Source organism: Ornithorhynchus anatinus, chromosome X3 (genome assembly GCF_004115215.2).
Source record: "Ornithorhynchus anatinus isolate Pmale09 chromosome X3, mOrnAna1.pri.v4, whole genome shotgun sequence".
NCBI lineage: Eukaryota > Metazoa > Chordata > Mammalia > Monotremata > Ornithorhynchidae > Ornithorhynchus > Ornithorhynchus anatinus.
Window position 1 is genome coordinate 20,774,181 of NC_041751.1, and position 24,908 is coordinate 20,799,088.

General features: G+C 47.0%; 1 protein-coding gene and 1 non-coding gene across 2 annotated transcripts in view; one reads left to right on the forward strand and one right to left on the reverse strand.

Moving 5' to 3' along the window:
- Positions 1 to 24,908, forward strand: part of FARS2 (phenylalanyl-tRNA synthetase 2, mitochondrial) — a 281,243-nt gene that overhangs the window by 118,506 nt on the left and 137,829 nt on the right. Inside the window, exon 6 of the mRNA XM_029053621.2 lies at positions 9,906 to 10,066. Coding sequence (XP_028909454.1) covers positions 9,906 to 10,066 — 161 coding nt within the window. The remainder of the gene's footprint in view (positions 1 to 9,905; positions 10,067 to 24,908) is intronic.
- On the reverse strand, positions 21,317 to 21,454 carry LOC114807731. Its single transcript, XR_003755806.1, has one exon. It is a non-coding gene; the product is annotated as a small nucleolar RNA SNORA7 (small nucleolar RNA).

The following is a 24,908-nucleotide window of genomic DNA, read 5'->3' on the forward strand; positions in this document are numbered from 1 at the left end:
TACAAGTCAAAACTCACCTGTGCTGGGCACAAGAGAGAGTCACTCAAATTTACCGTGCGGAAGAAGGCAGCGGTAAAGCACTTTCTTATTTTTACCAAGAGAACTCTATGGATAAACTACCAGAATGATTGCAGGTAGAGGTGGGGTGTTCTGGGAAAGATGTGGCCATGGAGTCACTTGGGGTCGGAAACGACTCAACAGCAGAAGACCAGATTACTACTACAGGGATGATGGTGTTGTCTGCTGTGCTGGGAGAGATCGGAGGAATGGGTTTGGGAAGGAGGGCATCAGAAGCAAAGCACACATTCTCGGTCCGTGTGGAGCTTACAGTCTAGTTGACGAGACGGACCGCCGTGACTTTCAAATAACGGGAGCAGAGAGAAGAACAAGGATAGATACAACTAATAGTAATATAAATAGGTCGTTGCGAAAGAGCTGAATAAGTGATCAAGTATGCGATTGAATGCGAGAGAGGAATTAGGGAGAAGAGGTGGAGGGGGCAGAATTCAGAGTACCCCTAGGATCGCTGAAGGGGAGGAAACGAAAGACTCGGGGAAGAATTTGCAGTCTAATTTTTACTTAGCATTCGGACCCAGCCGTCATGTCAGGGCTGATTCTGGAACGGAACGTAAGTTCCCAAGGAAAAAATATTCAGTCTTTTGTGATGTGTCTACATTTTGGGGGAACATATCACAGCTGTATGGGCTGTGCCCGTAGTGATATTTATTCAGCATCCACTGGACCTTGGAAAAGTCCCACAGAAGCAAGAAGGTTGTCGCCTGCCCACGAGGGAACTGGGAACCATTAGCCAGATGGGAATTAAGAAAGTTCAAAGTCTGAGAGAGGCGGAGTGAGGGGACGGATACAGTAGTCCAGCCAGTGAGTTTAAAATAGCCATTTCAAGATAATGGTACTGGCTGTGGAGATGTCTTGGGTACAAGAGGAAATGGGAGACTGCAGAACAGGTTAGAAGTTGGGGCTAGCGAAGTAGATTTGGGAGTCATTCTCATACAAGTGGCAACTGAAGCCAGAGGAGCGGTTGAGCTCCCCAAATGAGTGAGTGAGTGTACAGTGGAAGGCCAGGGAATCCACACAAGCTTTGTGGATGAGCCAGCCAATCAATCAGTTGCATTTATTGAGCACTTACTGTGTGCAGAGCACTCGACTAAGCTCTTGGGAGAGTACAATATTCATTCAATTGTATGTATTGAGGACTTACTGTGTGTAAAGCACACAGACAGGCGCAGCATGGCCTAGTGGCAAGGGCACGGGCTTGGGAGTCAAAGGATGTGGGTTCTAATCCCGGCTCCGCCACTTGTCTGCTGTGTGACCTTGGGCAAGTCACTTCACTTCTCTGTGCCTCAGTTACCTTATCTGTAAAATGGGGATTCAGACTGTGAGCCCCATATGGGGCAACCTGATTACCTCGTATCTACCTCAGCGCTTGGCAAAGAGTAAGCGCTTAACAAATACCATCATCATCATCATCATTATTATTAATAAAGTCTCTTTTATGGTTAGTGAAGTTTATGAGGCTGTCACTGGGGAGAGACCAATTACGCTTGCTTTCAGTGTTTTTAGATTCTGCTCCTACATCCTCCCCCACATGATGGGAATGCACTTAAAAACCATAATTCTGCTCTCGAGTGACAACCAGGGGATCTATCGACAGAAATGTTTTCGACAAGAACCATTATCCTCACAGTTATTTATTAAGTGTATGGCACTCATCATCAAGCATCCGTTCAGTCAATCACGGTCCACTGGAAATTACCAAACACAGTCCACAGTGTCAAAGGCAGCTGAGAGGTCGAGGAGGATTAGGATGGAGTAGAAACCTTTGGATTTGGCAAGAAGCATCACAAGGATTCCGCTACCTCAAGAATGAACCAGGTCAGAGGACCTGGATTCTAATCCTGGCTCCGCCACTTGTATGCTTTATGACCTTGGGCAAGCCACTTATCATCCAGTCAGTGGTATTTATTGAATGCTTACCGTGTGTTCAGCAAAGTACTAAATACTTGGGAAAGTACAATATAGCGGAGTTGATAGACATGTTCCCTGCGAGGAATTTACAGTTTAGAGGGGTAGACGTACCTAAGAACGAATTGCGGATATGTACGTAAGTGCTGAGGGCGAGGCGAATAAAGGGTACAGGTGATGGTGATTAGGGTATTTGTCAAGCGCTTACTATGTACCAAGCATTGTTCTAAGCGCTGGAGTAGATGCAAGGTAGTCAGGTTGTTCCACGTGGGGCTCACAGTCTCGATCCCCATTTTCCAGATGAGGTAACTGAGGCACAGAGAAGTTAAGAGGCTTGCCCAGAGTCACACGGGGGACAAGTGGCGGAGGCGGGATTAGAACCCACGACCTCCGACTCCCAAGCCCGTGCTCTTTCCACTAAGCCACGCTATACAGATCCAAGTGCAAGGGAAAGGGAGAGGAAGGAGGGAAAATGAGGGTGCAATCAGGGAAGGCCTCTTGGAGAAGCTGTGCCTCCAATGAGCGTTTGAAGGTGACGGGAGTCTTGGTCAGATGTGAAGCGGGAGGGAGTTACAGGCCAGAGGCAGGATACGGGTGAGGGGTCGGCCGTGAGACAGACGGGATCAAGGTAGAGTGAGTAGCTTAGGGTTAGAGGAGTGAAGTGTGCCGGCTGGGTTGTAGTAGGAAATCAGTGAAGTAAGATAGGAAGTTGCAAGGTGATTGAGTGCTTTAAAGCCAACCGTAAGGAGTTTCTGTTTGATGCGGAGGTGGATGGGCAACCACTGGAGGTTCTTGAGGAGTGGGAAAAAATGGACTGAACTTTCTTGTAGAAAAATGATCCGGGCAACAGAGTGAAGAATGGACTGCAATGGGGAGAGACAGGAGGCAGGGAGATCACCTAGGAGGCTGATTCAGTAATCAAGAAGCAGTCAAGAGAATCAATAAATCAGTCAAGAGAAATAGCGTGGCCTAGCGGATAGAGCATGGGTCTGGGAGTCAGAAGGACCTGGGTTCTAATCCCAGCTGCGCCACTTGTCTGCTGTATGTGACTTTGGACAAGTCACTTAACTGCTTTGTGCCTCAGTTATCTCATCGTAGAATGGGAATAACACTGTGAGCCCCATGTGGGACATAATAATAATGTTGGTATTTGTTAAGTGCTTACTATGTGTCGAGCATTGTTCTAAGCGCTGTCCAACCTGATTAGCTTATATCTGTTCCACCGCTTAGTACAGTGCCTGGCACATAGTAAGCGCTTAACAAATACCATAAAAAGGAGGGATAGAATAATGCTTGGATCCGCAAAGTAGCAGTTTGGGTGGCGAGGAAAGGGCACATCTTAGCAATGTCGTGGAGGTGGAACCGGCAGGATTTGGTGACAGACTGACTGTGTGGGTTGAATGAGACAGATGAGTCAAGGATTATGTCAAGGTCATGGGCTTGTGAGATAGGGAGGATAGTGATGTTGTCTACAGTGATAAGAAAGTCATGGGAAGGACAGGGTTTGGGTGGGAAGATGAGGAGTTCTCTTTTGGGCATGTTAATTTTGAGGTTCATTCATTCAGTTGTATTTATTGAGTCCTTCCTGTGTGAGTACAATATGGCAATTAAACTGAGGTGTCAGCAGGACATCCGAGTAGAAATGTCCGAATGTCCGGAGGGTAGGAGGAAATTCGAGACTGCAGAGAAAGAGAAAGATCAGGTCTCAGTTACCTCATCTGTAAAATGGGGATTAAATCTTCCTCCCTCTGATTTAAACTGTGAGCCCAATGTTGAACAGGGACTGTCCAACCTGATTATCTTGTATCTACCCCAGCACTTAAACTACCACAAGTACCATTAGAAAAAAAATGAAAAGATTATACAGAAATGGGTTGCTTTTATCGCGTCTTCTTCAGGTTATTATTTGTTTGAATTTTATCTACAAATACCATAATAATATGCAGTTCCTGGCACATAGCCCATCCCAGTCCTCTCCTCGCACCATACCTCCACCTTCCCCTCCACCCTAACCACCCCCCCACCCCGTGCCATCCTCACCTCTCTCCCCCACCCCATCCCTGTCATCCTGTCCCAGCCCCACCCCTCGTAGCCCTCCCCCTGTACCGGCCCTTCAACTCACTCCCATCCAACTTCTCCCCACCCCTCGTGCCACCCTCTCTCCCAGAACCCGCCCCACCACAGCCTCAAGCAAGTGCGGCCGGTGGAACACTTGCTCCATCATGGGGAAGCTTCCCTTCCTCCTCGACCTGTTCCTGTCCCGCTCTCTCCTCCTCGCCATCGCTGAAACCTGGCTCTTCTCAGACTACACATTCCCCCCTACTGCTCTCTCCAGAGGTGGTCTTTTCTTCTTCCACTCCCCCAGACTCACTGGGAAAGGAGGAGGTGTCGGCTTCCTTCTCGTGCCCCAGTGCCGCTTTTGTACCATTCCACCCCCCCGCATCCCTTTCTTTCCCTTCCTCGAAGCCCATCTCATCCACCTCCACCACCCACTCCAGATTCTCGTAACGGCCAATGAATTTTAAATGGATATGGCTCTCCCAAGTGCTTAGTAAGGTGCTCTGCACATAGTAAGCACTCAAATACCATTGACTGGTTGATTGATATGACCGAGAGTCCAACGACTCAGGTTTCACAGAACATTCAGCCTTTCCCGGCGCCTTCTCGCGAATCCTCCTCCTCTTCTAAGAGTGAGTAGGGGAGAATGGGTAGCACCAGCTGAGAGGCAGCCACAACGTGACCCAGTGAGACACATTTCCCAGGAGACTGTGAGAGAAACAATCACTCCCTCAACCTATGCCTGGTCTTGAAATCATTCTCTCCATTTAAAGTCATTTTCTCAACCTTTCCTCCCCTCCATTGGCAAGGCTCCATTTCCTTCTTGGACCTGACTCTGGATTGGAAATCATGACGATGAAAGCCTGAGCAGAAAGCCTGACACGTAGCTTCTCCGCCTTCTCCCCTTCCTTCCTACCTGGAGCTGCCTGCAGCTCTATGCAGCATCAAAGGGGAGAGTCTCTCTCCCTCTCCCTCCCTCCCTCTGTTTCCTCAAGACTGTAAGCTCATTTGGGGGCAGGAAACTTATCTGCTAATTCGTTTTACTGTACTCTCCCAAGGACTTAGTACAGTGATCTCCACACAGTAAGCACTCAATGAACAACAACAATAATAATAATAATAACAATAGTGTTTGTTAAGTGCTTACTTTGTGCCAGGCAATATACTACGCGTTGGGGTGGATACGAGCAAATCGGGTTGGACACAGTCCCTGTCCCATGTGGGGCTCGCAGTCTCAATCCCCATTTTACAGACTGGGTAACTGAGGCCCAGGGAAGTGAAGTGATTTGCCCAAGGTCACACAGCAGACAAGTGGCGGAGCAGGGATTAGAACTCATGATCTTCTGATCCCCAGGCCCGTGCTCTAGCCATTACGCCATTGATTGAATACCATTGATTGGTTGACTACTGGGCAGGAGGTCAAGGTTTAGTCCTTGACGCTCCGGCCCAGTGGAACGGTTCTCCAGGCCACCCCTGCACAAAATTGCTATTCTGAGTTAAGCCTTTTGTTTGCTAAAAATAATCTCTGAAAATCGCATCGCCATGGCTGTATTGCTATTTTCTCATCATATTTGTTCCCCATTTGCTTGCAGTATTCCCTTCTTACCTCCCCTTTCCTTGGACTTCTTTAAAAAACAGCAATTCTTTTCGATTGGTTACTTAAGCTAATTATCAACACACTCACGGTTGAACACCGAGCAGCTATAAGTATGGAAATGGAAATCTCATCCAAAACTCTCAGTAATTCATTAACCTACCTCTGCAGTGCTATATTAGTGCTATATCTGCACAAGGCAAGATGATGCTAATAAATCATTTTTTACTGAAAGTTCCTTACTTGATTTTTGAAGTAGAGAGAACAGAGCAGACTCCGACACACCTCACAGTAGTATTTTATGAAAGCAGTTAACCGGATGATAAAATCTCTCCCCAAAAGGAAGATAGGGTTGGATTCGATGGGAGAGAACAAGAGGACTTTTTCCCCTTAAGTCGATAAATAAATGTTTACTTTTTTGCCTGGAGTTCTGATCAGTGAGTTGTTTAGCATTCAAAGATGCCTGGTGCCGTTTTCCTTTTACAAGGGAATTTGAACCAGATTGTATGGGGAAACCCATATATATCAATTATATGGAGATGGGGGAGGAATTTTGCTGCAGATGAAGAGAGCATTTCAGTGCATGAGAGTGTTTGTTGCTTTTTTTTTTTTTTTAACATTACTTGATTAACATTCTGCTTACTGGGACTCCACGCAGCACTTTCTTTCCTAGGCCTCGTTCATCATAATTTGTAGAGGCCCTGGGTGTTCCTTAGTTACCGAGTCTGGATAACAGGCTCAGAGACCCCTCCCCCTTTCCCCCTCAAAAGAATCCACTCTATTTCCAGAATCTCTAGATGGATTGAGGAGGAGTTGAGATAAAATCAGGTTTGCCTGAAAAGGCGCTAGTTGGGACTGAAAAATGGAACAGCCAGAGTGGAAATCTGTTAATCCTGAAGAGGTGGGACAGAGGGGAGGGGCAGGGAGAAGGAGACATGTGAGAAGAGGAGAGGTGGGAGAAGGAGAAGAATCTGATTTTTATTAGCTAAATTTTCCTTCCTGCAAGGAATTAAGACTGGTGGTTAAAGCCTGGATAATTGAGAATGCCTTTTTTTTTTCTTTTGATCCTAGAGTTTATAACAATTTTTTTTAATGGCATTTGTTGGGCTCTTGCCATGTGCCAAGAACTGTTCTAAGTGCTGGGGTGGATACAAGTTAATCAGGTTGAACACAGTCCACGTCCCACGGGGGGCTCACAGTCTTAATCCCCATTTTACAGATGGGGTAACTGAGATCCAGAGAAGTTAAGTGACTTGCCCAAGGTCACATAGCAGACATGTGGCAGAGCTGGGATTAGAACCCAGGTCCTTCCGACTCCCAGGCCCGCGCTATATCCACGAAGCCTTTGGTTTGGCAGGGGCACAGGCAACGGTGTTCGAGCTCTGACTAGGCACCTCCTCCTCTTCTTTCCAGAGCCTGTGGGGTTTACAACGGAGAAGGGGACTGCTTTGGAGCGGCCTGTATTTTAGAGACACTAAAATAAATAACCGGGGTGGGGAAGCACCAGAATTTACAGAAACGGACATAAGTGATGTGAGGGGGAGGGAGGAAGTGGGAGGAGTACCTAAGTGCTCAGCTGGTGAGGACTCAAGTGCATAGGTGATGCTTTAAAGGAGACTTCCTGAAGGAGATTTGATTTTGAAGGATGAGGGCGGGATTGAGCCAGAGGGTGGCAGAGAGAGACCAGAGCAAAGCACAGTGAGACATGACTCCTGCCCTCAAGGAGCTTTCGGTTTAGCCAAGGAGGCAGACACTAACATAAAATTCCCGGTAGAAATCTAAAGGCATGTACGTAAGTACAACCGGGAGGACAATACAAACAGTAAGTGCGAAGCTGAGGTTGCAAGCCGGGGGTTTAGGGTGGAGAGATGAGAGTTTATTCAGGGAAGGCCTTCTGGAGGAAATGTGATTGAAGATGGGGAAGCAAGTTCCAGGTGGAATGAGGTGGGAAGGACATGAGCAAGAGGTCTACAGCAAGTAACTGAAGCCTCCCCAAGTCACACTGTGTCCCATCATACCCTGGTTGGTCACGTTATTTTACCAACTGGTTCCCTCTTCCCTCCTTCTAAGCTATGGTTGATTTTCCCTGTTTCTCTCCTCACTTCCCATCCAAAAGAACTAGATATACAGATATGTGGCAAGTTGTGGGTTGGACACGGTATTTAGTACAGTGCTTGGCACATAAGAAATGCTTAACAAGTGCCATAATTATCATTCGTTGCAAGTTCCTCATCACACAGACTGCTCCCTCGACTCCCTCTGCCCTTCATACCCAACTTTCCCCAAACATGGAAATGTATCAAGACCTCCACGCATCTCAGCGGTAATATCTCTTTTGTTGTTGTTGTTCCTCCCAGAAGTAGACAAAGAGTTAGAGGCTAGAAAAGAATAATCCAATAATGATGAAAAATGGGGCAGGAGATGATAAGGGAGAAGGGCGGCAGGGGAGGAAATTCAGAGGCAAAGCAGTGCTAATCAGTGGGAAAGAGGTGTTATAACAATGTTGCCCAAACTCCCGTTCCAGTTTCCACAACCCCCTCAGACCCTGCCGAAGCACCCTAAGGACCCCCAAACTCTAGTTTGAGATAAAGTAATGAACATCTTTGCTGCTCATCTATTTGCAAACGGTGATGAATCACCTAGATAACTTGGGCCTCTGCCCAAGAATTTATCGGGAGAAGCCAGTCAGTATGATAAGTTGCTGAACCTTTTGGAACCAGAGGAAATCTGGGGGCTTTGCCAGACCAGAAGGGAGGGCTCGTGAGAATTGTTTTGCAGAAATAATAAATACTTAGAGTAATGATGGTGAAGATGATGATGAGTTAAAGGCTGAGGAACTGTAGGATTGAAGAAAACGCTTGGGCCAGAAAGCAGTGTTCTGTAGAAGAGATGGGCCATGGAATTCAAAAAGCAGCATGGCCTAGTGGAAAGAGCATGGGCCTGGAATCAAAGGACTTGGGATCTAATCCTGGCTCTGCTAATTGTGTACTATGTGACCTTGGGCAAATCATTTAACTTCCCTATGCCTCAGTTATCTCAACTGTAAAATGGGGATTCGTTCATTCATTCAGTTCATCCAGTCATATTTATTGAGCGCTTACAGTGTGTAGAGCACTGTATTAAGTGCTTGGAAAGTACAATTCGGCAACAGAGACAATCCCTACTCAACAACGGGCTCACAGTCTAAAAGGGGGGAGACAGACAACAAAACGAGTAGACAGGCATCAATAGCATCATTATAAATAGAATTTTATATACGTATATATACATCATGAATAAGATAAATAGGATAATAAATATGTACACATATATACACAAGTGCCATGGGGTGGGGAGGGGGTAGAGCAGAGGGAGGGAGTCGGGGCGATGGGGAGGGGAGGAGGAGCAGAGGAAAAGGGGGGCTCGGTCTGGGAAGGCCTCCTGGAGGAGGTGAGCTTTCAGTAGGACTTTGAAGGGGGGAAGTGTGCCAATTTGGCGGATGTGAGGAGGGAGGGCGTTCCCGGCCAGAGGTAGGACGTGGGCCAGGGGTCGACGGCGGGACAGGCGAGAGCGAGGCACAGTGAGGCGGTTCAAAAACCTGTTCCCCCTCCCAATTAGACTGTCAGCCCCAAGTGTGACAGAAAATATATCCAACCTGATTAATTGTATCTACCCAGGGCGTAGTGGATAGAGCATGAGCCTGGGAGTCAGAAGGTTCTGGGTTCTAATCCTGGCCCCGCCACTTGTCTACTGTGTGACCTGAGGCAAGTCACTTCAATTCTGTACCTCACTTTCCTCATCTGCAAAATGGAGATTGAAACTGTGAGCACCACGTGGGACTGGGACTGTGTCCAACCCAATTTGCCTGTTTCCATTCCAGTGCAAAGTGCAGTGCCTGGCACACAGTAAGTGCTTAACAAATACCAGAATTATTATTGTTATTATTGCTCCAATGCTTAGAACAATGTTTGACCCATAATAAGTGCTCAACAAATGCCATTAAGAAAAAAAAGATCCCCCGTGCCAATATTTCTTAACTGTTCTTAATAGTCATGTAAGGTGGCTATTTAATTATCAAACACCTGCACACTTTTGGCCACCTTTCTTTCCACCCCCAACCCCATGCCTCCAATTCCATCACATGATGGGTACCTGTATCTAGAAAGTGACTCACCTAACTTTCATTGTTAAATTTTTCCGTTCGCTGCTTCTGGTAAATTACGAGGAAAAATGTATGTAAGTATCACCATAGCCCATCCCTAACCTTCTGTTTTTTCTTCCCAAATTGAAGCTGGGGCTTCGGAGAAGATTGGATGGGCATTCGGCCTGGGATTGGAGAGGCTGGCCATGATCCTGTATAACATCCCTGACATCCGCTTGTTCTGGAGTGAAAATGAGGAATTTCTGGAACAGTTCCGGGTGCCTGACATCAATGAGAACATCCAGTTCCAGGTACATTTTTAATCATACTAATAATGACAGTGATGGTATTGATTAAATGCTTACTTTGTGCCAGGCACGGTACTAAACGCTGGGTTGGATACAAGCAAATCATGTTGGACATAGTACCTGTCCCATATAGGACTCACAGTCTTCACCCCCATTTTACAGATGAGGTAACTGAGGCACAGAGAATGAAGTGACTTGCCCAAGGCCACACAGCAGACAAGTGGCAGACCTGCGATCAGAACCCATGACCTTCTGACTCCCAGACCCGCGCTCTATCCCCTGTGCCGTGCTGCTCCATGCTGCTCCTGTTCATTCATTCATTCATTCATTCATTCAACTGTATTTATTGAGCGCTTACTCTATGCAGAGCACTCTACTAAGCACTTAGGAGGGTACAATACAATAATAAACAGACACATTCCCTTTCTGGAACGAGCTAAAGTCTAGAGCGGGGAACAGACATTAATATAAATAAATAAATTACAGGTATGTACGTAAGTGCTGTGCAGCTGGGAGAGGGGAAGAACAAAGGGAGCAAATCAGGGCGACACAGAAAGGAGTGGGAGAAGAGGAAAGTGGGGGCTTAGGGAAGGCCTCTTGGAGAAGAAGTGCCTTCAGTAAGACATTGATGGAGGGGAGAGTAATTGTCGGATTTGAGGAGGGAGGGCGTTGCAGGACAGAGGCAGGCCGTGGGCGAGGGGTCGGCAGTGAGATGATAGATGAGATGGAGGTACGGTGAGAAGGACGAAGTGCAAATCCAGAGACTGAAGGAGATCCATGCGTGTGATAGAATTCTAGGTGAAAGCCTCAACCTGAAGAGGAAGGTTATTAGGGAATCTCCATCGCCTCTGCAGAACCCTTTGGGGATCGGATGGAACATCTGTCTGGGTTTACGGATCCAAGGGGTAGAGGGTAAAAGGCTACATTAGGGCACAGTTTAGCTTCAATTTTACATACTGTAGTCAGCCGGCACCAGGCGTACACCTGTACTGGGCAACTGAAATTCAGGGGGACTGTCATCAATCGGACATTACTTGAAATTAGCACACAATATGGTAATTGCAGAAGCCCGCGGCCAACAGTATACCAACTCTATAATATTGAACTCTCCCAGTTGTTTATCACTGCAGGGTGGCCCCCAGCCCAGGATAGCTCTTCGAACAGTTCCATCAGGGTCGTTTATGGTCCAGGGTCTACATCAAATAGCAAAATCAGATCGGGAGCCACAGAGTTCTGCAACTATAATCAGTCTCCCAGCCTTGATGCTATGCTCACCTCAACACAGTTACTACCCAGAGCGGGACATGAGAAGAGAACGGGTGACATCAGGGTACCTAAGCAACCTGCTATTTGAAGAAAGAGAACCGGGAAACAGTTTTTTTAAAAATGGTATTTGTTAAGAGTTTACTATCTGCCAGATGCTGTACTAAGCACTGGGGTAGATTCAAGATAATTAGGTTTGCCCCAGTCCCTATCCCACACGAGGCTCACGGTCTTATTTGGCACTTTACAGATCTGGCAACAGAAGCACAGAGAAATTAAGTGACTTGCCCAGGGTCACAAAGCAGGCAAGCGGCAGAGCTGAGATTATTCGCTAAACCAGTGCTGAAGAGATCCAAGACTATGTAGATTATCATTAAAGAAGACATATGACCCTGGATGTACTATCACAATCGATCAGTGGTATTTATCGAGAGCATACTCTGTACAGTGCACTGTACTAAGTGCTTGGGGGAGTTCGTGGACACGTTTCCTCCACACAGCAGAAGAGAACAGATAGCTCCAGGCTTCTCACAGATAATGTGAGAATGCTGCAGACGTGACAACCACCTCTTGAACGTCAGACCCCGTAAAACAGAGTGAATCTACTAACTTTAACAGTCGTGGCTCTTTTTCTAACTATTGAGGAAGTCAGCCAGGGCCAGGGAAAATAGCAAAATTCCTAAACCTGGGCCAACCCTACAAGCCTGGAGCTACCAGCAACGTTGCTTAAGTAGGTATACGTTTTTCCTTGGCTCACGCAAAGTCCACAAGAGGTCATCTCATCCCCTTGATTATATTTATTGCTATTGTTCTTGGCTGTCCGTCTCCCCCGATTAGACTGTAAGCCCGTCAAAGGGCAGGGACTGTCTCTATCTGTTACCGATTTGTACATTCCAAGTGCTTAGTACAGTGCTCTGCACATAGTAAGCTCTCAATAAATACTATTGAATGAATGAATGAATCTAATCCTCAAGGACACCACCGTCATCACCATCTTTAAGAAGTTAGAAGATTAGGTGGTGGTAATTGCGTCATTTCACTGCTCCCTCTTGCTGGCATCTAGTCATCGTTCTGTTGGGGTATCTATTATGAAATCAGTCAATCAATCAGTGTTTATTAAACACTAAACCATGTGCAGGGCACAGTACTAAACACTTGGGAGAGTCCCATATTAGAGAGTTGGTATATTATTGGATCCCTTGGATCCCTTAAACCCAGAGAGATGTTCCTTCCAATCACTGTAGGGAAATCAATTCCCTCTCCTCCCGCTCCTCTGCTAGTTCAGCCCCATCTCTGCCCCAACCAGTTACTTGAAGCTTACATTCATTCATTCAATAGTATTTATTGAGCGCTTACTATGTGCAGAGCACTGTACTAAGCGCTTGCAATGTACAGTTCGGCAACAGAGTCAGTCCCTGCCCAATAATGGGCTCACAGTCTAAACGGGGGGACCATTATGAGTTTCCCAAATGGTGATCAGAGGGTCAGAAACAAATGATAGCAAAGAGGAACTGATTTTGAGGGAAAAAAATGAAATATGGATATGTCTATTTAATGTAATAGTATTTTTGAGTGCTTACGGGGTGCAGAGCACTGTGCTAAGGGCTGAGGAAGAGTATACAGGTGAGAATTAGAAACAGATACTGTCCCTCATGAGGCTGTCAATATGTGTAATATATTACGTATTGGTTAAGCACCTACAATTTACCATAGCACTGGGCTATTAATTGGTGTGGATTCAATATAATCAGATTGAACACACTGACTCATTGAAAGAAACAGTGAGGGAGAATAAAGTGAAGGTAAATTTGTCTCAGGACGTCATTCTGTGGTATTTATCGAGCGCTTACTGTGTGCAGAGCACAGTACTAAGCACTCGAGAGAGCCCAATCCAAAAGAGTTGGTAGACATTTTTGCCCACAGTGAGCTTACGGTTTCGAGATAAATCGAGAAGCCATAAAAGAAAAGGAAATTTAAGTTGGGATTTCCCGAGTTTTCAAATTATAAATGGTCTTCTAGTGAAAATGGGGTAACCTCATAAAACTTCCCCCAAAATCTGATTTTGTTCACAGCTGAATGATTTGAATAATAACAGCCATTTACTCTATCAGAAGTAATCGATATTTAGCCGAGTTCCTCATTCTCAAACTCATGAAGTTTTATTAAAGAAAAAAAGACAAAATATTGTGAAATTCAAAGTCTGAGGAACTTGAAGATAACAGATTACATGATAGTTTTTCCGATTCCAGTACATAAACACAGGCAATATTTGTCACAACATTTCAGTTAAACCAAGAGATATTCTTCCAAGTAACCAAAAAAAAAAAAAAAAGGGGGCAGCAGCTTTTTCCTGTGAGCAAAATAGCACAAAATAATCTTTTTAGAAACAGTTTTGAGTTCTTTTCCTCTATGCAGATTTATAGAAATTAGATGTGCAGAAGTCTTTTTGTTCAAAGTCATTCTTTCTGTGCCGTGCTTCATATTCAGAGAAGACAACTCTGATGGTAAGGATCAGCTATGAGTACCTGTGCAGCTGAGAAGGCCAAAGTGGAATCCACAGGCCCGGCCAAAGTGAGCACACAAAAATCCTGTCCCCTGCTTAATGTTTCTAGTACCTGGTCAGTAGACTGTGAGCCCCATGTGGGACAACCCGATTTGCTTTGTAACCAACCCCAGAGCTTACTACAGTGCCTGGCACATAGTAAGCGCTTAACAAATACCGTAATTATCATCATTATTATATTATTAGCCGACTCGCAGTTTTCATCCGGGATGCATCGTTTCCTGAAGCGTTGTTTCTTGGCCTTATTATACTTTCTAGGTCCTCCTGGCTTTCTGTTTCCAAGTTCCCTTTCTTCAAATAGCAGGTGTTTGGTTATTCTGCTGTTACCCGTTCTCCTCTCACGTCCCCCTCTGTGTAGTAACTATGTTAAGGTGAACATAGCTTCGTGGCTGGGAGACTGATTATAGTTGCAGAACTTTGTCGTTCCCGGTCTGATTTTGCTATTTGATGTAGACCCTGGCCCATAAATGACCCTGATGGAACTGTTCAAAGAGCTATCCTGGGCTGGGGGCCCATCCCGCAGCCAGGAGTTCAGGCTCAGCTCAGTCTCGGAGCAACTGGGGAATAATTAGAATGATAATAAAAACTGTGGTACTTGTTAAGCAGTTACTAATTGCAAGCACCATACTGAGCGCTTTCTAAACAGAATGTACACGTACCTACTAAATACTGTAGAAGCAACATGGCCTAGGTGGAAAGAGCACGGGCTTAGGAGTCAAAGGACCAGGGCTCTAATGCTGACTCCACCGCTTGTCTGCTGTGTGACCTGGGGCAAGTCACTTCACTTTTCTGTGCTTCGGTTCTCTCATCTGCAGAATGGGGATCCCCAAACCTATTCTCCCTCCTATTTAGACTGTGAGCCCCGTGTGGGCCCTGATTATCTTGTATCTGCCCTCAGCAGTTAGCACAGTGCTTGGCACATAGTAAGCGCTTAATGAATACCACAATTATTATTAATCATTATTAGGGTAGATATAAGGTAATCAGGTCAGAGACAGCCCCTGACCCCCCTGGGGCTGACAGCTTAAGGGGCGGGGAGAACAGGTATTTCATCCTCATTTTTTAGATTAGCATGGTCTCCCAGAGAGTGGGGGCAGGAGGGGGTTTGTTCTGCCCCCACCATGAAAGGGTTGCAGACGTGAAGAGCAGGGAATCGGGGAAAGAGCGAATGTCTGGGAGTCCGACCGAGATCCAACAGCTCCGAGGCGGCAAGGCCCACAGTTAATTGGGTGACTGGATTGCAGAGGAGCCAACATCTCCAAGCGTAGAGTCATATCGAGGTGACTGATCGGTAGAATCTGTCCTGGTTATCGAACCGGAAATGAAACCAAGAAGATACCGACAGGGCCACGGAAGGATGGGGAAGCACCTTTCCGGGCTCAACTGCTGCCCTTCTGATTCCGACTCACACAGCAAGAAGCCTTGCGAGTGAACTGCTCTCTTCCATCAGCTTCCGTGTAATTCTTTAGAAGAACATCCCAGATGGTCTGCTATTAGCGTGCCGCTCTGAAATGATTTACATTTATCATCCTTTCCTGGGATTAGCTTTATTGCCTAGAGTAGGAGAAGTAGATTCATTGACTGCTTCAGTTTTAGACTTTTCATCAAGAGAGGGTAAACTTCATTCTTAAATGGTTATCCATTTATTATGTTTATTTTCATATCTAATAAAGGTAAATAGTCAGCCATTAGTATGTAAATTTAACTTGAGTCCCTGAACAAATAAAGTTCAGCTTTAGACATTATTTATTGGCTAATTAATTTTAGTGTAATCAGAGAAAATAAGCATATAGGATTGTTGGTTTATGTTCAGTAAATACCATTTCTTCTGTCTAGTTTCACTCAAACCTGTTCCTCTGCTAACCCAAGTGTGTTGCGGCATGCTACGTGGTTGGTAATTATTTTGCCTTAAGATTGTGAACACATTTTAAAGGAAAGTAGAGTTAAAACGGATGATGGACTAGAAAAGATCTAATTAGGCGAGTCAGTCAATGATTTATTGAGCGCTTGCTGTGTGAGAGCATTGTACTAAGTGCTTGGGAGAGTAAAATACAACAGTGAGCAGACACGTTTCCTGCTTACAGTCTGGAGGGGGAGATAGACATTAATATAAGGAAATGACAGAGATGTACATAACTGCTATAGGGCTGGAAGGGAGAAAGAACAAAAGGGAGCAAGTCAGATTGAGGCAGAAGGGAGTGGGAGAAGAGGAAAGGGGGGGCTTAGTCTGGGACGGCCTCTTGGAGGAGATGGGCCTTCAATAAGAGAGAATGGGAGAACGTTCCAGGCCAGAGGCACGATGTGGGCAAGAAGTCAGCGATGAGATAGATGAGATCAAGGTACAGTGAGAAGGTCAGTGTTAGTGGAGCGAAGTGTGTGGGCTGAGAGTAGCGTGGTGAGGTGGGAGGGAGCAAGGTGATCGAGTGCTCTGAAGCCAATGATGAGGGAGCGAGATCAAGGCTGGAGATGTAGAGTTGGCTATTATCCGCCTAGAGGAGGTAGGTGAAGCCATGTGAGCAAATGAGTTCTCCAGGGGAGTAGATGTAGATGGAGAATAGAAGGGGATCCAGAACTGAACCTTGAGGGACACCCACAGTTAAGGGGTGGGAGGCAGAGGAGGAGCACATGAAAGAGACAAGAGAATGAGCAGCCGGAAGGATAGGAAGAGAACCAGGAGAGGAGAGTGTCAGTGAAGCCGAGGCTGGATAATGTTTCCAGTAGAAGGGAGGTGGTCGAGCACGTGGAAGGAAGCTGAGAGGTCGAGGAGGATTAGGAGAAAGTAGAGGCCGTTAGATTTGTCAAGAAGGAGATCATTTGCGGATCTTTGAGAGGGTGGTTTCTGTGGAGTGAAGGGCACGGAAGTCAGATTGGAGGCGGTCAAGGAAAGGATTGGAGGAGAGGAACTTGAGTCAGCGGGAGTAGACAACTCGCTCAAAGAGCTTGGTGAGGAATGATAGGAGGGAGACGGCGCAATAACTGGAGGTAGCCATGGGGTCAAGGGAGGGGGTTTTTTAGGTTAGGGAAGACATGGGCATGTTTGAAGCAGTGGAGAAGAAACCATTGGAGAACAAAGAGTTGAAGATGGCTGTTAGGAAAGAAGCGAGGGGGTGAGAGTTTTGATAAGGTGTGAAAGAATGGGGTCAGATGCGCAGGGGGAGGGGGTGGCTTTTGAGAGGAGCCCGGAAATCCCCTGTAGAGATACTGCTGAGGAGGATGGGAGAGTTGAAGAGGGGGCCGTAAGTGGGAGAGGCTGATGAGGGGCAGGGGCAATTTTAGGGACATCACGTCTGATAGTGTCATTTTCTTAGTAAAGTAGGTGGCCAGCTCATTGGGGGCAAGGGATGGGGGAGGCTGGGGGACAGAGGGCCTAAGGAGGGAGTTAAATGTCTGGAACAGCTGGTGAGGGTGATGGGCGTGGGTATCAATAAGGGTGGACAAATTGTTTTTCCGGGCAGAGGAGAGGACAAAGTTAAAGCATTCAAGGATCAACTTGAAGTGGACGAAGTCGGCCTGATATCCAGATTTCTGCCAGCAGAGCTCTGTGGCTCGTGCACAAGAGCGAAGGAGGTGGACTGTGGAAGTGATCCAGAGCTGTGGATTAGTGGAATAAGGTTGTATGATTTAAAACCAAAAATGTTAAGGTGGTCTTTTTTGACAGAGAATAAGAAGGAAATATCTCCCAAAACGTTTGAACATTTGAGTGAAATGTAATTTACCTAGAAACAGTACAGAAAGCTGACTGGCCGTGGCCAATCATTTATAAGCTGAGTCACGCGTGATTTCGGAAGAGGTAGGCCTGCTCAATTGACAAATGAAAAATCACCATGGCAACTTGGCTATTATTTGATATTGCAAACAGTGCTTTTTCACATGTATTTAGATATGATATCTTCAAAGTATTTAGTACAGTGCATTGCACTCATTGGGCATTCAATAAGTACCCTTGCAACTGCTTGGTCTGAGCCAAGCGTTGTGCTAAATGCCGGGTAAATGATGGTGTGGTAATACTATTTTTGATCAGCCATTTGGTGCAGTGCTCTGAACTAAACATATAGGAAGTACAGAATAAAGTACTGATACTTTCCCTGTCCACAGGAAGCTTAATCTCTAACGGCTAAGACAAGCACAAAAATATTAGCAGGAGTAGTTAAAATGAATGGTTGAACGTACGACCCAATAGATCTGTATATGAGAGTGCTGATTCAGTCAGTCATACCCATCTGCTGAGCATGGGTATAAATAGGATAGGAAGTGCTAGAGTTGACTGATAGGTTTATATGGTTTAGGGTGCAGGGTAATTAACTGGGGACAGCCTGTTGGAAGGGAAGGGATTTTAGGAGGATGTCGGTTGTGGGGAGAGGTGTAGGCTTGTTGAGTTGGGTAGGGAGGAAGTTCCCATTTGGGGGAACGGCTGAAGTGATGGGAGGAGACGGGAGAATTGAGAGTGAGGTACGGCTAGGAGGGTGACTTGGTAGGAACAAAGGGTGCCAGTTGGGGAATAGCGGGTAGAGAGAGTAGATACGCAAAGTGGGGAGAGTTGTTGGAGAGCCCTGTAGCTGCCTGACAGGAGTTTTTGATTGATGCAGAGTGACCCAGGAAGCCACTGGAGGGGTTTTAGAAGGGGAGAGATGTGAGCTGAACATCACTTTGAGAATCTGTGCGGCGGCATACGGTATGCATTGGTAGGGGGAGAGGCTGGGCAGTACAGTAAGAACCAGTGAGATTTGAAAGTGGATTGAATGACAGAGCTGAAGAAACAGCAAGGAATTGAGGATGAGCCCAAGGTTGCTAGGTCCTGGGACAAGAGGATGGCGGTGTTAAGTGACTGAGATGACAAAGTTAGGAAGAGGAATTGGGTTTGAGGAGTTCAGTTTTAGATGTATGGAGATGAAGGTGCCAGCGGAGATGTCCTGGAGAGCAGCGAAGGCGCTGGATTGCAGGTCAGATGAGCGGTCAGGGCCAAGAGGTAGATTTGGGTCATCCATGGAAAGATGGCAGCTGAAGCCGTGTGAGTGAATGAGAGCTCTGAGAGAGTGCGTGTAAAGTGAGGAGAGCAGGGAACCCGGAACTGAATCTTGGGAATGCCCACGCACAGTAAGAGGAAGAGAAGCAGCCATAGAGGAGGAAACAGTGGACAAAACTGAAAAGAAGTGGTCAGAGAGGTGGGAGGAGAACCAGGTTGACACCGAGTCAGTGAAACTGAGTACCGATAACGTTCCCAGGAGGAGGGAGCGGTGCACGGGGTCAAAAGCAGCCGAGAAGTCGAGGAGGAGGACGACGACAGAGTACAGTGGCCCTTTGGACTGTCTCTAAGCTGGTCACTAGTGGAGCAAAGGGGCCGAAAGATAGACTGTTTAGGGGCCTGAAGAGAGTTTGTGGAGAGGAAATCAAGGCAGAGGGTGTGTGTGATCCCATTTTAAGGTGTTTGGATAGGAATAGGAGCCTGGAGGTGGATAGGTAGCTGGAGGGGGCAGTGGGATCAGTAGAGAGCTTTTATAGAGTGAGGGAATTCTGAGCAGGCCTGAAGACAGAAGTGAAGGAGCCCTCAGAGAATGAGATGTTGAAAGGGGTAGTGACGCTGGGTAGGAGCAAAGGAGTTAAGAAGATGAGAGGGGAGAAGGTCAGAGTCGCAAGAAGAGGAGTTGGTTTTATGGTGTCGCAGGCACGAGACCTCATCTTGAGAAGCAACTGAGAAAGCATTAGAGAGTTGAGGGGTGACGGGGAAGCTTTGGGAAATTCATAAGTTCAGCAAGTGAATAATAGTAATAATAATATCTGTGGTATCTGTTAAGCACTTACTCTGTGCCAACCACTGGATTGAGCATTTTATTGCTCTTGATTCTATTTATTGCTCTTGATTCTATTTATTGCTATTGTTCTTGTCTGTCCATCTCCCCCGATTAGACTGTAAACCCGTCAGAGGGCAGGGACTGTCTCTATCTGTTACCGATTTGTCCATTCCAAGTGCTTAGTACAGTGCTCTGCACATAGTAAGTGCTCAATAAATACTATTGAATGAATGAATGAATAGAAGATAATCAGGTCAGACACAGTTCCTGTCCCACATTGGAACTCGCAGTCTAAGGAGAGAGAGAACAGGTATTTCCTCCCTATTTTTAGAGATGAGGCCCAGAAAAGCTAAGTGAGTTGCCCAAGGTCACACAGCAGACAGGTGTCAGAGCTTGGTTTAGAACCCAGGTCCACTGGCTCCCAGGCCCAAGCTCTTTCTACAGGGGACAGGATATGATAGAATGCTTGGCAGAATGTTACATACAAAATCAACTTCTGTCCCGGGTGACCCGCCGCCTAATGCCAGTAGTTTACCATTGCACATATGCCAGCAGGCGGTTGCCAGGGTAGTCATTGCAATCTCCGCTACCCACCGCAGCCAACTATTTAAAAAATTTCCTCAGGCTCCATCCACCATGATAGATGCCCTGGGTGGTTTTTCGGCGATGAACCTTCTGTTCTGATGGCCCAGCCCCAGCAGATGGCCTCTTCTTCTGGCCACCGAATCCTCCGGCACAGTGAAGTGTGGGTTGGATCTGGAGACAACCGGATCTCCAGTTTGAAGATGAGGAAATAGAGTTCTAGCGTAGACTCATTTCGTTATGGATTGCCCTGCTCTCTCTCTGGGATATCCGCTGTCTTTCCTTTATCACAAGGTAAAGGCTGTAGGAGATTTAAGCTGCAAACTATAGACTCTCCTGTGGCTGTTGCTTTCACTTTATTTCCTAAAGCTAATTTCTTCCCATTTAAATTGATGCTGCAGAAATGTTCTTGTGACTTTCATGATTTGTGTCTCAAACAGAATGCTTTTTTCTGTGAATCCATATAGGATTCTGCACTGTATATATCTCAGTATGGTCTAGTGGATAGAGCACCGGCCTGGAAGTCAGAAGGACCTGGGTTCTAATTCCACCTCCGCCACTTGTCTGCTGTGTGACCTTGGGCAAGACATTTAACTTATCTGTGCTTCAGTTACCTCATGAGTAAAATGGGGATTAAGTCTGTGAGTCCCCTGGGGGACAGGGACTGTGTCCAACCCGGCACTTAGAACCGTGCCTGGGACATAGTAAGCACTTTACAAATACCTCGATTATTATTATTATTATCATCATTATCTCCAAAGTTGGCCTATCTTCCTTAACCCAGGCAGGCATACTTTGGTTAACGTAGGTCGAAGGGTCCTTCCCGAATGGTCTTGTCTTATGCCGTCGAGTCGTTTCCGAACCATAGCGACACCACAGACACATCTCTCCCAGGACGCCCCGCTCTCCATCTGCAATCGTTCTGGTAGTGTATCTGTAGAGTTTTCTTGGTAAAACTACAGAAGCGTTTACCACTGCCTCCTTCCACGGTGTAAACTCGAGTCTCCGCCCTCGACTCTCTCCCATGCCGCTGCTGCCCGGCACGGGTGAGTTTTGACATGTAGCCGATCGCCTTCCACTCGCTAGCCACTGCCCATGCTAGGAATGGAATGGGTAGGCCTCTGTTTGACTCTCCCTCCCCTAGCCGAGACTGATAGAGTATTGGAAACTCTCCAGGTGTGACCCTAAGAGGGGTTCCCGAGTGGTACTTCACTGTAAATAATGATGGTGTCTGTTAAACGCCTACTATGTGTTAAGCATTGGGGTAGATGCAAGGTCATCAGTTTGGATACAGTCCCTGTCCCACATGGGGTTCCCAGACCTATGTTGTACACTATCTCCTTCAAGAGACCTTCCCCGACTAATCCCCCATCGGTGCTCAATAAATACGATCGATTAATTGATCGATTAACTAGTGGCCCGGAGGGTGAACCTCGCTCTCAGCATCAACGACAGATCTCCTCGTCCCTCCCCGGCCTTTCCAACAGGAGCAGCAGCTGCTGCTGGGGTTTCTGGAGCAGCTGTTCTGACCTGCCAAGGCCACGCGTGGCGGGAGTTGCTGGCCAGAACTCTAAGCCTACTGCCGGGCCGGAAACCCCTTTTCTTCCGCGGCCTCGGGGGTGGATTAGAGCGGCCGTGGCCCGGGCCGCCACTGCAGCAGCAAGCAAGTCAGCGGGCGGAGGCAGGACGGGTCAATTGGCCCACGCTCTCCTGCCGCCACCCCGGGTCCGGCTGTGGCTCAGTCGGCCGGACCGGGGCTGGGCTGTTGCTTCTTTTGCCTCGCCGGCAGAGGGTGGTGAGAGGCAGCGGGGCCATTGAATGCCTTTTCCCTTCTCCCTTTTCCTTTCCCCCCATGCCATCTTGTTTTCCTTTCCCCTTCTCTCTGCCTCTCTCCTCCCAGGTCTCAGCTCGGGGATCGTGAGCCTTGTCTATTTAGGTTTAGAAGCGAGGGAGAGGGTGGGGAGAGGAGTTAAATACGTGGGAATGTCCTTTATTTTGGTTTTCAGCTCCTTCGTCCTGAGCACAGCAGAAGATTGCGGGGCGTGTAAATATGCCCGGCATGCAGGGTAACAGCTGTTCCCGAGATGACGTTCTAGCTGAGTGCCACAGCAAGTAAATCACTCCCTTCTCCTCCCCTCGCCAGCTAAGAGTAGAGAAGCAGCATAGCCTATGGCAAGAGCGAAAGACCTGGGTTCTAATCCCTGCTCCTCCATTTGTCTGCTGAGTGACCTCGGGCAAGTCACTTCACATGTCTGTGCCCAGTTCCCTCATCTGTAAAACGGGGATTAAGATTGTCAGCCCCATGTGGACTGTGTCCAGCCTGATTATCTTGTTTCTAGCCCAAGTGCTTAGCACAGGGCCTGGCACGCAGAAAATGCGGTACAGTGTACAGATCTTGGAGGAAGTCCTGCCGGACTTTGAAGGCATCGAAGAGCTCCCCGAGCAGGTATGTGACATCAGCCAATTCCCTGCACCTCAGTCAAGAGAATCATCCGACAACGGTTAGTTTCTAAACTTCTTGTGGGCAGGGACGGTGTGTACCATCTGTTGTAGTGAACGCTCCCAAGTACTTCAAACAGTGCTCTGCTCACCGTGAGTACTCAATAGCGTTGATGGATCGATTTCGTGACACCTTGAGGAATATGACCAGACACTGAGGGACCAGAATCCACAGCACTGCTCACCGACTCGTCGCGGGCAAGAAACGTGTCTACCAACTCTCTGCCAAGTGCTTAGTTCAGTTCTCTGCACTCAGTGAGCACTCAATAAATGCCACTGGTTGATTGACCCTGGCCCAAGTTTCCTCCCAAGGCCTGCATCAGATGTGCACCTCCAGCCCTACGAAGTAAGCACCGTTGCTCTTCGCTTTATAGCATCTTTGTAGCATCTTACATTTATGCCTCTCTCCCCATCTGGAATTTTGCATTTGCTCATGCCTGCAAGTCATCTCCATATGGATATCCCGCTGTCACCTCCAGCTCAATATGTCGCAAACCGAACTCTTCATCTTCTCTCCCAAATCCTCTCCCCCTCCTAACTTCACCATCACATTTGACAACACCACCATCCTCTCCATTTCCCAAAGCCAGCTCTGCCGCTTGCCTGCTGTGTGCCCTTGGGCAAGTCACTTAACTTCTCTGTTTCCCCATTTGCAAAATGGAGTTAAAACATCCATTTTTCCTCCCCCTTTGATTGCAAGCCCAGGTAGACAAGAGACTGTGACCTGCTTTTCTTGTATCTACCCCAGTGCTTTAAAGGGTTTGACATGTAGTAAGTGATTAACAAATGCCACAGTTACAATTGTTGCAAGTCTGTAACCTTGGCATTATGTTTGACTCTCTCTCTTTCAAACACCGTAGTCAGCCTGTCGGCTGTTCCTCGAAAACATTTCCAGAATCCACTCCTTCCTCTCCATCCAAATTGCCCCACACTGGTCGAGGCCTTTGTTGTTTCCCTCTCGTTGAGGGCGGGGGAACGTTTCTCCCAACTCTGCTAACTGCTTAGTACGGTGTTCTGCAAACAGTAAGCGCTCACATCCTTTGATTAATCGATCCCAACTTGACTACCGCCCCAGCCTTCTCGCTGACCTCCCTGTCTCCAGTCTGGCCCTTCTGCCCATACCTCACTCTGCTGCTCAGATCGATGTTCTAAATTGACGTTCTGCCCACGTTTCCCCATGCCCCAGAGACCTCCAGTGGTTGCCTATTCTGCTCCACGTCAAACAGAAACTCCTGACCCTTGACTCTAAGGCACTCCCTCCCTCCCTCTCACCTATTAACTCTCTTATCATAACTATGCCCCTGTTGGCGTGCTCCATCCTCCCAAACTCATCTTCTCATGTTGTTTTATCCTTGACTCTCCCACCTCCAACTCCAGACTCTCACCCTTCCTCCTGTCTTTGAACCTCCAAAGGTCTCCCCATCTTCTAAGCCTTTCTGAAATCCCACCTCCTCTAGAAGGCTCCCCTGATTAAATTTTCTTCTCCCCGGGCCATATTCTTCCTATTATCCTTTTAGGATTTTTTCATCACCTCAGTACTTGTATGCAAACTACTTTTCACCCCACTGCTGTATGCATCTGTGTGCATACTCAAATATTTGAGCACTTTGTCCTCGTTTTTGTATATTATTCGATGTCTCTCTCCCTCTCGAGGGCAGGGATCGTGTCTACCTATATCGCTTTCTTCCGAGTGCTCGGCGCAGTGCTCTGTGCGGTGTGGGTGATCAATATTGATCGATTGAGTGATACCGGGATACCAAGCACAGGGAGGACTCAACCTATTTCTTTTCCCAAGGTTCTGGAATGGATCCTAATCTATACCATGTTTATTAAATATTTAGGATCCTAGCAGCCCTTCTCAGTTTACAGAAAGCAAGAATACGTTACCTCCTCCCGTTACCATTCCTGCTCACTTTTGTACATATCTATAAATTATGTATTAGAAATCATTCATTCATAGTAATGTCTGTTTTCCCTTCTAAACTGTTATCGAGCACTTGTGTGCAGAGCCCCGTAGTAAGCGCTTGGGAGAGTACAATGCAACAATAAACAGACACATTCCCTGCCCACGATGAGCTTACAGTCTGGGGGGGAGCAAGACATGAATAAAAATAAATAAATTACAGAAACGTACATAAGTGCTGTGGGG